The sequence below is a fragment of the Oncorhynchus gorbuscha genome, unplaced genomic scaffold, assembly GCF_021184085.1.
Source record: "Oncorhynchus gorbuscha isolate QuinsamMale2020 ecotype Even-year unplaced genomic scaffold, OgorEven_v1.0 Un_scaffold_1135, whole genome shotgun sequence".
NCBI lineage: Eukaryota > Metazoa > Chordata > Actinopteri > Salmoniformes > Salmonidae > Oncorhynchus > Oncorhynchus gorbuscha.
In genome coordinates, this window is record NW_025746005.1 from 16,230 (window position 1) to 26,899 (window position 10,670).

General features: G+C 42.5%; 1 protein-coding gene across 1 annotated transcript; it reads right to left on the bottom strand.

The window, feature by feature from the left end:
* Positions 1 to 859: 859 nt before the first annotated feature.
* On the bottom strand, positions 860 to 10,305 carry LOC124021586 (gastrula zinc finger protein XlCGF17.1-like). The gene is made up of 4 exons (XM_046336730.1): positions 10,162 to 10,305; positions 4,806 to 5,018; positions 3,661 to 4,085; positions 860 to 2,999 (listed from the first exon to the last, which is right to left on the bottom strand). Exons 1-4 carry the CDS (start codon positions 10,262 to 10,264, stop codon positions 2,676 to 2,678), a joined length of 1,065 nt encoding a protein of 354 aa, XP_046192686.1. The 5' UTR covers positions 10,265 to 10,305; the 3' UTR covers positions 860 to 2,675.
* Positions 10,306 to 10,670: the final 365 nt, after the last annotated feature.

The following is a 10,670-nucleotide window of genomic DNA, read 5'->3' on the forward strand; positions in this document are numbered from 1 at the left end:
TAATGCTTTCCTAATATTGAGTTGCACCTCCTTTGTCCTCAGAACACAGAGATGTCCTCAGAACACAGAGATGCTGGTCCATGTTGACTCCAATGCTTCCTAATATTGAGTTGCACCTCCTTTGTCCTCAGAACACAGAGATGCTGGTCCATGTTGACTCCAATGCTTCCTAATATTGAGTTGCACCTCCTTTGTCCTCAGAACACAGAGATGCTGGTCCATGTTGACTCCAATGCTTCCTAATATTGAGTTGCACCTCCTTTGTCCTCAGAACACAGAGATGCTGGTCCATGTTGACTCCAATGCTTCCTAATATTGAGTTGCACCTCCTTTGTCCTCAGAACACAGAGATGCTGGTCCATGTTGACTCCAATGCTTCCTAATATTGAGTTGCACCTCCTTTGTCCTCAGAACACAGAGATGCTGGTCCATGTTGACTCCAATGCTTCCTAATATTGAGTTGCACCTCCTTTGTCCTCAGAACACAGAGATGCTGGTCCATGTTGACTCCAATGCTTCCTAATTGAGTTGCACCCCTTTGTCCTCAGAACACAGAGATGCTGGTCCATGTTGACTCCAATGCTTCCTAATATTGAGTTGCACCTCCTTTGTCCTCAGAACACAGAGATGCTGGTCCATGTTGACTCCAATGCTTCCTAATATTGAGTTGCACCTCCTTTGTCCTCAGAACACAGAGATGCTGGTCCATGTTGACTCCAATGCTTCCTAATATTGAGTTGCACCCCCTTTGTCCTCAGAACACAGAGATGCTGGTCCATGCTTCCTAATATTGTTGACTCCCTTTGTCCTCATGCTTCCATGTAATGCTTCCTAATATTGAGTTGCACCCCCTTTGTCCTCAGAACACAGAGATGCTGGTCCATGTTGACTCCAATGCTTCCTAATATTGTGTCAAGTTGGCTGGGAGTGTATCTACTCTAAATAGCTCGTTCCATCTCCTCCCACAGATGCACAATTACTGTGAATTCAGTGTGATGTTATTGGAACCATTCCTGGACAAGCCTTGTGGGAGGGATAAACTGCTGCCATGAAGGGATGCACCTGATTGGCCATGATGTTTAGATATCCTGTGGCATTCAAACATTGCTCATCTTTTATCAAGGGGCCCAATATGTGCCCTGAAAACACACCCCAACCATCACACCACTAGCCTGCAATGCTGACACACGGCATGGATACATGCAGTGGTGTAAAGTACTTAAGTAGTTCTTTAAATCACTTTTACTTAAGTTTTGGTGTCTGTACTTAACTATTTATATTTTTGACAATTTTTACTTTTATTTCACCAAATTCCCCTGCCCAAATTTTACTTTTTACTCCATATATTTTCCCAGACACCCAAAAATACTAGTTACATTTTATATGATTACCAGGACAGAAAATGGTCAAATTCCCACACTTATCAAGATAACATCCGTGGTCCTCCCTACTGCCTCTGATCTGGCAGACTCACTAAACAGAGAACATCCCTGGTCCTCCCTACTGCCTCTGATCTGGCAGACTCACTAGTTCGCTAAAAACCTCTTCAGGATTGTACCTTTTTATTTTCTTTACATTTCCACCTAAAATGACCCAAATCTTACTGCCTGAAGCTCAGCACCTGAAGCAAAGACATGCATATTTTTTGATATCTTTTGAAATTAAACAATTTGAAGTGTGTGGAAATGTGAAATTAATGTAGGAGAATAACACATTAGATCTGGTAAAATCATACAAACAAAACATTTTTCTTTTTTCATTAACTTTGAAATGCAAGAAAGGACATACTTTCAGATAGGAGTCTAGATGTAATTTAGATTTTGGCCACCAGATGGCAGCAGTGTGTGAAAAGTTTGACTGATCCAGTGAAGAATTACATTACTGCACTGTTTCAAGTCTGCCAGGAGTTTCCCCAAATGTCCTGAATTAGTCAATTGATACATTTAAGTACAAAACTATAGAGAACATATAAAAATGGTAGGGTGATAAAACATTTAAGTTTACACACTGACAGGAATTTCATACATGATGGATCATTAGCTTATACACTAACTTTCACACATCTAGATGGTCTGGCGGAGTAGGTGTGGAGCCAGAGACAACAGGGGTTCAAAAATGTAGAACCCAGTTCCTACATTTCACATAAAAATGGATTTTATCAAACAAAAAACTATGCTGCATTTGATCTCTGGGACCCTAAGGATGACAAATCAACTGGTTTGAATGTATCAAACCAGTTGCAGTGATAAGTTGTTGTTTTACCCTTTACTCAAACACAAGCATGGTATTTTTTCACTGTAATAGCTACTTTTAATTTGACACTGAAGTTTGCTTAAATTCTTGTTAATCTTTTTGCCCATATAAAAGACATGTCTATGTCCCAGAAAGTTAGCTGTTGAATACAATGTCATTATAGTCACATTAGCAACTGTCCTATTTTAGGAACACCCATCCCGTAGAGGTTAATTTAAGGAATTTGAAATGATTCATAATTTTAGTTTTGATACTTAAGTATATTTAAAACCAAATACTTTTACTCAAGTGGTATTCTACTTGGTGACTTTCACTTGAGTTACTCTTGCCACATTAAGAGCAGAAGTCAGGTTCCTCTCCTGTGTCTGTCTCTGATGACCTTTTAGCTCAGCTGTTGTTTTAAAACAGTTTCTAGAGTCAGATCAGCGGTGAGAAATAACTCCTGTATGTATGCGTTCATGCGTTTTTAAGTTGCACAGTAGAGAGAAGCTCTTTCCACAGTCAGAGCAGGAGTAAGGCTTTTCTCCTGTATGTACACGTTCATGTGTTTTTAAGTTGCACAGTAGAGAGAAACTCTTTCCACAGTCAGAGCAGGAGAAAGGCTTCTCTCCTGTGTGTGTTCTCTGATGAACTTTTAGCTGACCTGATGTTGTGAAGCATTTTATACAATCAGAGCAGGAGTAAGTCTTCACTCTTGTATGTATACGTCCATGTCTTTTTAAGAGAATCAGTTGAGAGAAACTTTTCCTGTGTGTGTTCTTTTCCTCCTGTATGTATAAGTTCATGGCTTTTTAAGGGGCCCAGTTGAGAGAAACTCTTTCCACAGTCAGAGCAAGAGTAAGGCTTCTCTCCTGTGTGTATACGTTCATGTTGTTTTAAAGTGCCCAGTTGAGAGAACCTATTTCCACAGTCAGAGCAGGAGTAAGGTTTCTCTCCTGTGTGTGTTCTCTGGTGAACTTTTAGGTCAGTTGATGTTGTGAAGCATTTTACACAGTCAGAGCAGGAGAAAGGCTTCACTCCTGTATGTATACGTTCATGTGTTTTTAAGTTAAACAATAGAGAGAAACTCTTTCCACAGTCAGAGCAGGAGTAAGGTTTCTCTCCTGTGTGTGTTCTCTGATGAACTTCTAGCTGACCTGATGTTGTGAAGCCATTTCCACAGTCAGAGCAGGAGTAAGGCTTCTCTCCTGTGTGTATACGTTCATGTCTTTTTAAGGGGCCAAGTTGAGAGAAAGTCTTTCCACAGTCCGAGCAAGAGTAAGGCTTCTCTCCTGTGTGTGTTCTCTGGTGAATTTTTAGCTCAGCTGATGTTGTGAAGCATTTTAAACAGTCAGAGCAGGAGTAAGGCTTCACTCCTGTATGTATACGTTCATGTCTTTTTAAGGGGCCAAGTTGAGAGAAAATCTTTCCACAGTCAGAGCAGGAGTAAGGCTTCTCTCCTGTGTGTGTTCTCTGATGAACTTTTAGCTCAGCTGATGTTGTGAAGAATTTTACACATTCAGAGCAGGAGTAAGGCTTCAGTCCTGTATGTCTACGTGTATGTGTTTTTAAGAAGTTCATTCGAGAAAAACTCTTCCCACAGTCAGAGCAGGAGTAAGGCTTCACTCCATTGTGCACACTCTGATGAACTGTCAGATTCCTTGATGTTTTGAATCTCTTCCTACAGTCAGTACAGGAATACGGATTCTCTCCTGTGTGTATTTTTAGGTGTATTTTTAGCTTTGATAGAATTGGGAAAGTCTCCTCACAATGTGGGCAGTGGTGAGACCTCTTAGCTCTGTGATCTTCCTGCTGATGCTCTCTGGATGTAGAGAATGTCTCAACATGGTCTCCTGTGTGAACAACATCAGAAGAACCAGTCAGTTGGAGTGGTATACATGTCAATCAAATGTATATTATGAAGCCCTTTTTACATCATCAGCTGTCACAAAGTGCTTTATAGAAACCCAGACCAAAACCCCTAAAGAGCAAGCAATGCAGATATAGAAGCACAGTGGTCTGGAAAAACTCCCTAGAAAGCAGGAACCTTGGAAGAACCAGGCCCAAAGGGGTGGCCAGTCCTCTTCTGGCTGTACTGGGTGACATATGTATTCATATCAGTAGGCTGTACAATACAGGGGAATAAAACTATTCTAAAAGTGGGTAAGAGATGAAAGCTAAAAAGGGGCTTGTCATCCTCCACTCACTATCACAAGGGTTAGTAACTACACAGACTCATTTCATATAATCCTCCACTCACTATCACAAGGGTTAGTAACTACAGACTCATTTCATAGAACTTTAAAACACTGGCAGCTTGTCTACTTCCCTTCTTTAGTCTACACTCTGATCACTCCAGACAGCCCAGTTCAGTCTACTCTCTGCTCTCTGATCACTCCAGACAGCCCGGTGAATAAAACAAATGCTGACAAAACTGGTGTCAAATCATGCAAGTGTCAGTAGCATGAAATAACATCTACCTTCTCATTGAAACAGTTCTACTGCAACTTTTCATGCACAGTGGGAAGTTGGAATGAATAACACAAACTTAGTTAGATACAACCAGCTCTTACCATGAGAAATAGATTTCCCAATCTTCTCCTCCTCTTCTTCATCTTTAATGTTGACATTCAGCTCCAGTGTTTGACTGCAGTCTTCCAGCTTCACTGATGCCATCTCTGGATCCTGCAGTGCAAACTGGGCTCCACTGTCACAATCAGGACCTAGTGACTGTAGGTTTGGAATCAGTGTGGATGTTACCGGCTTCAGACTTAATTCTAGTCGTCCTGTAGTAACAATGAGTAACAGACAAAAAAGGTTGGTCTATATTATTATTTCTCCTTGATCAATGATCTATTTCAGTGGTTGACTTGGACTGAAATAGGTGCCGGTACTGTTTATATTTAGATGCAGCAGCTCCACAGTACTGTTGAGCTAATATTCTAGAAGAGGAACATGAGCTCAAGTAGTATAAATTTGAGGTGCCGGTAATCAGCTCCTGTCCATCTCATTTCAGTAGATGAGGTAGATAAGTATTGACAACAAAACATGTATTCATTCAAATTAGACAAAGTACACACTTTAAAATAAGCTACGCTACACAACGTAAGTGAACTTAATCAAAAGTAGATTTCCCAAATGCATAAATGACAAAAACATTTAGGACAAGGTTAGTTTGTTTTAACCTTGTTTTCACTTCAAAAATCAATTGTATTTCCTGTTCACACCAAAGTAACATTTACAGATAAATCTGTTGACGCAGACTGAGTGGGCCCAGCCATGTTAACAGCTTGTGAAAATCACACAAAACCAATAACATGCCAAAAAAAACTCATAAATGTCAAATAAATCGATTTTTTATTAAAATGACCTTGAAGAAATGATGTACATCCATTCAGACAAACCCAAAGATTCTAGCTGTGACTTTTAAAATAGTTTATCACGTTCACTCGGATTGACACAAAAAATAACAAACCTTTACCAAAAGTGAAAATCCTTTAATGGATGTTACCTAACATGTTATTTTGATATTAGATAGCATGTTTAAACTATTAAATACCTTTAGTAACAAATAGAAACGGACACAAGGTTATCTTTTTAACATCACATTTCTGGCGCTTTCTTTACTCTGAATATTCGGGATCATTGCTACTTGAACTTCCGCGATGCATTCAAAGCCCTGCCTTCGGCAAATCTGACCATGAATCAATGTTGTTGTTCCCAGCCAATAGACAGAAACTAAAACAGGAAACGTCTGTGCTCAGGACAATACAACGCTGGTCTGGCCAATCAGATTGCTTCTATCATGTGGACTGGGATATGTTCCGGATAGCCTCAGACAACATTGATGTATACGCTGACTCAGTGAGCGAGTTTATTAGCAAGTGCATCGGATGTCGTACCCGCTGTGACGATTAAAACCTTCCCAAACCAGAAACCGTGGATTAATGGCAGCATTGGTGTAAAACTGAAAGCGCAAACCACCGCTTTTAATCATGGCAAGGCGACCGGGAACATGACCGAATACAAACAGTGCAGCTATTCCCTCCACAAGGAAATCAAAACAACAAAAGCGTCAGTATAGAGAAAAAGTTGAGCCACAATTCAAACACGAGACGTATTTTGCAGGGTCTACAGTCAATCACGGATTACGAAAAGAAAACCAGCCCTGTCGCAGACGTCTTGCTCCCAGACAAACTAAACAACCTCTTTGTTCGCTTTGAGGACAATACAGTGCAACTGACATGGCCCGTTACCAAACCTGTTGGCTCTCCTCCGTGCCAACGTGAGTAAAACATTTAAACGTGTTAACCCTCGCAAGGCTGCCGGTCCAGTCGGCATCCATCAGAGCATGCGCAGACCAGCTGGTTGGTGTGTTTACGGACATATTCAACCAATCCCTATCCCAGTCTGTTGTCCCCACATGCTTCAAGATGTTCACCATTGTTCCTGTTCCCAAGAAAGCCTAGGTAACTGAACTAAATGACTATTGCCCCATTGCACTCACTTCTGTCATCATGAAGTGCTTTGAGAGACGAGTCAAGGATCCTATCACCTCCACCCTACCTGATAGCCTAGACCCACTCCAATTTGCTTACCGCCCCAATGGGTCCACAGACGATGCAATCGGCATCACACTACACACGGACTGTCCTAACCCATCTGGACAAGAGAAATACCTATGTAAGAATGATGTTCATTGACTACAGCTCAGCATTTAACATCATAGTACCCTCCAAACTCATTATTAAGCTCGAGACCCTGGATCTCAACCCCGCCCTGTGCAACTGGGTCCTGGACTTTGACAAGTCGCCCCCAGGTGGTGAAGGTAGGGTAGGAAACAACATCTCCACCCCGCTGATCCTCAACACTGGGGCCCCACGAGGGTGCATTCTCAGCCCTCTCCTGTACTCCCTGCTCACCCATGACTGCATGGCCATGCATGCTTCCAACTCAATCATCAAGTTTGCAGACGACACTACAGTGGTAGGCCTGATTATCAACAATGATGAGACGGCCTATAGGGAGGAGGTGAAGGCCCTCGGAGTGTGGTGTCAGGAAAACAACCTCTCACTCAAAGTCAACAAAACAAAAGGAGATGATCATGAACTACAGGAACCAGCTGTTATGAACAGAGTGGACCAAGTTTTGTAGACTTTACCCTTTGCAAAAAAATATACACTGCTCAAAAAAATAAAGCGAACACTTAAACAACACAATGTAACTCCAAGTCAATCACACTTCTGTGAAATCAAACTGTCCACTTAGGAAGCAACACTGATTGACAATAAATTTCACATGCTGTTGTGCAAATGGAATAAACAACAGGTGTAAATTATAGGCAATTAGCAAGACACCCCCAATAAAGGAGTGGTCTGCAGGTGGTGACCACAGACCACTTCTCAGTTCCTATGCTTCCTGGCTGATGTTTTGGTCACTTTTGAATGCTGGCGGTGCTTTCACTCTAGTGGTAGCATGAGACAGAGTCTACAACCCACACAAGTGGCTCAGGTAGTGCAGCTCATCCAGGATGGCACATCAATGCGAGCTGTGGCAAGAAGGTTTGCTGTGTCTGTCAGCGTAGTGTCCAGAGCATGGAGGCGCTACCAGGAGACAGGCCAGTACATCAGGAGACGTGGAGGAGGCCGTAGGAGGGCAACAACCCAGCAGCAGGACCGCTACCTCCGCCTTTGTGCAAGGAGGAGCAGGAGGAGCACTGCCAGAGCCCTGCAAAATGACCTCCAGCAGGCCACAAATGTGCATGTGTCTGCTCAAACAGTCAGAAACAGACTCCATAAGGGTGGTTTTGAGGGTTCGACGTCCACAGGTGGAGGTTGTGCTTACAGCCCAACACCGTGCAGAACGTTTGGCATTTGCCATGGAATACCAAGATTGGCTAATTCTGTCCTCTTCACAGATGAAAGCAGGTTCACACTGAGCACATGTGACAGATGTGACAGTCTGGAGACGCCGTGGAAAACGTTCTGCTGCCTGCAACATCCTCCAGCATGACCGGTTTGGCAGTGGGTCAGTCATGGTGTGGGGTGGCATTTCTTTGGAGGGCCACACAGCCCTCCATGTGCTCGCCAGAGGTAGCCTGACTGCCATTAGGTACTGAGATGAGATCCTCAGACCCCTTGTGAGACCATATGCTGGTGCAGTTGGCCCTGGGTTCCTCCTAATGCAAGACAATGCTAGACCTCATGTGGCTGGAGTGTGTCAGCAGTTCCTACAAGAGGAAGGCATTGATGCTATGGACTGGCCCGCCCATTCCACAGACCTGGATCCAATTGAGGACATCTGGGACATCATGTCTCGCTCCATCCACCTACGCCACGTTACACCACAGACTGTCCAGGAGTTGGCAGATGCTTTAGTCCAGGTCTGGGAGGAGATCCCTCAAGAGACCATCCGCCACCTCATCAGGAGCATGCCCAGGCATTGTAGGGAGGTCATACAGGCATATGGAGGCCACACACACTACTGAGCCTAATTTTGACTTGTTTTAAGGACATTACATCAAAGTTGGATCAGCCTGTAGTGTGGTTTTCCACTTTAATTTTGAGTGTGACTCCAAATCCAGACCTTCATGGGTTGATACATTTGATTTCCATTAATAATTTGTGTGTGATTTTGTTGTCAGCACATTCAACTATGTAAAGAAAAAAGTATTTAATAAGAATATTTTATTCATTCAGATCTAGGATGTGTTATTTTAGTGTTCCCTTGATTTTTTTGAGCAGTGTATATAATTGCGTTATTTATAAGGAACGTAAAGGTGAATTGAGTTATTGCACACAAGCGCTTCACAGAGGAGGCGTTCCAGAACAGAAATATGCAGATGTGTTGTAGAACACACCAATAGGTTCTCGCTGACTCATCTGTTCCCATTGGAAACGACCAGCTGTGGTCGGTCTTGGTTTAGTTATAAAAAGTGCAATCATCCGTGCATTCAGGGATCCTTGGGATAGACCGACCTCATTATATGAGAAGGGCGGTGCTTAATTTGAGCCAGATCCTCCGACACCGCTCAGTTTTGTAGTCTTTTGTTCCGGAACCCACTCGCAAAGATCAGGTAGCCTACCTTGCGGCGCAAAAAATTATTTTCACTGTTTGCAATGCAAAAAAATCATCATAAAAGCAAATCAGAGTAATCACATTTGGATTCCTCTGTAATTATCAGCCCCATAAAAAATGTAATGTGAAAACGTGCCTGATGTTCTAAGAATGTATTAATGTTGGGCCGAACCAGGTTTATGGTTTGTGCAACATTGTAGCCTATTTAGACCAAGGTGTGGCCATTGCTGTGGTGAGAGAGAAGTATGTCTGTATCTCTCAGAACTAAAAGGAGATTCACTTTCTATGATCTCTCTCCCTCTCTGTGCTGTTATAGACATGAGCCTGCAACTCTCATAACAGGCCTTTCACAATATTTTTAATACAAATCACTGGAAAACACAGGTTGTAAAGCAAATAGACCCTGCTGAAAAGAAAATACTAGTCTGTTTGTGTTACCAAGTTATCTTTCAAATAGGCCTATTGAGCAAACCGCATTGTTTTACAAAGTAAAGCAAGAGAGGGATACACTTTTGGCCGGTGAGTGAGCTGCACATCATTGAGTTAGTCAGTGAAACTGGAAAGCTTGTTTAGGACTCATATTGTATCATGTGCTTCTCCTCACACCTGGACTAGACTATTGATGGATTCAAGACAAGGTTGTTTTTATTGAACTCAGATCCTCAGTTTGTCAGTGTCAAAGTAGCCTGTCATTTGTGAGGTATTAAAAAACATTGTGCGAAAGACTCCTGTCATCTAAAATTATGTATAATGATGTGAAATCTGTTTATAAAAAGGCCAACTTCTGCAAGTGTCTCCACATCACTGCTCTATGCCAGTACACAAACTTGGATAGACAGAACCTGCTCTTACCATGACTAACAGATTCCCCAATCTCCTCCTCCTCTTCTTCATCTTTAATGTTGGCATTCAGCTCCAGTGTTTGACTGCAGTCTTCCAGCTTCACTGATGCCATCTCTGGATCCTGCAGTGCAAACTGGGCTCCACTGTCACAATCAGGACCCAGTGACTGTAGGTTTGGACTCAGTGTGGAAGGAGAGAGGCAGGCTGGGTTTGTCCTCACTGTTGATGTTACCGGCCTCAGACTTAATCTGAGTCGGCCTGTAGTAATAAAGAGAAAGGGACACTTAGGTTAGTCTAAAGTTAGTCTTGACAGTTCTGGCACTTTCTTAATTCTCTAAAAATATGGTTTATATTTAGGTTCGGGAGCTCAATACCGTTGAGCTAATATTCTATAAGAGGAACATGAGCTCAAACAGTAGAAATTTGAGGTGCTGGTACTCAGCTCCGGTGAGCTCCTGTCCAAGTCAAGCACTGATCTCATTTCAATAGATCTGGTTGCTAAGCATTGACAACAAAAC

What these genes read in the sequence shown, in the direction of transcription:
- LOC124021586 (XM_046336730.1), bottom strand. Translation starts at nt 10,264, where the DNA reads ATGGCATCAGTGAAGCTGGAAGACTGCAGTCAAACACTGGAGCTGAAT. An exon ending in TGGGAAATCTATTTCTCATG is followed by an intron (nt 4,086 to 4,805) that starts GTAAGAGCTGGT and finishes TTGTTCACACAG; the next exon opens with GAGACCATGTTGAGACATTC. An exon ending in ACTCCTGCTCTGACTGTGGA is followed by an intron (nt 3,000 to 3,660) that starts AAGATTTTCTCT and finishes AACACACACAGG; the next exon opens with AAAAGTTTCTCTCAACTGAT.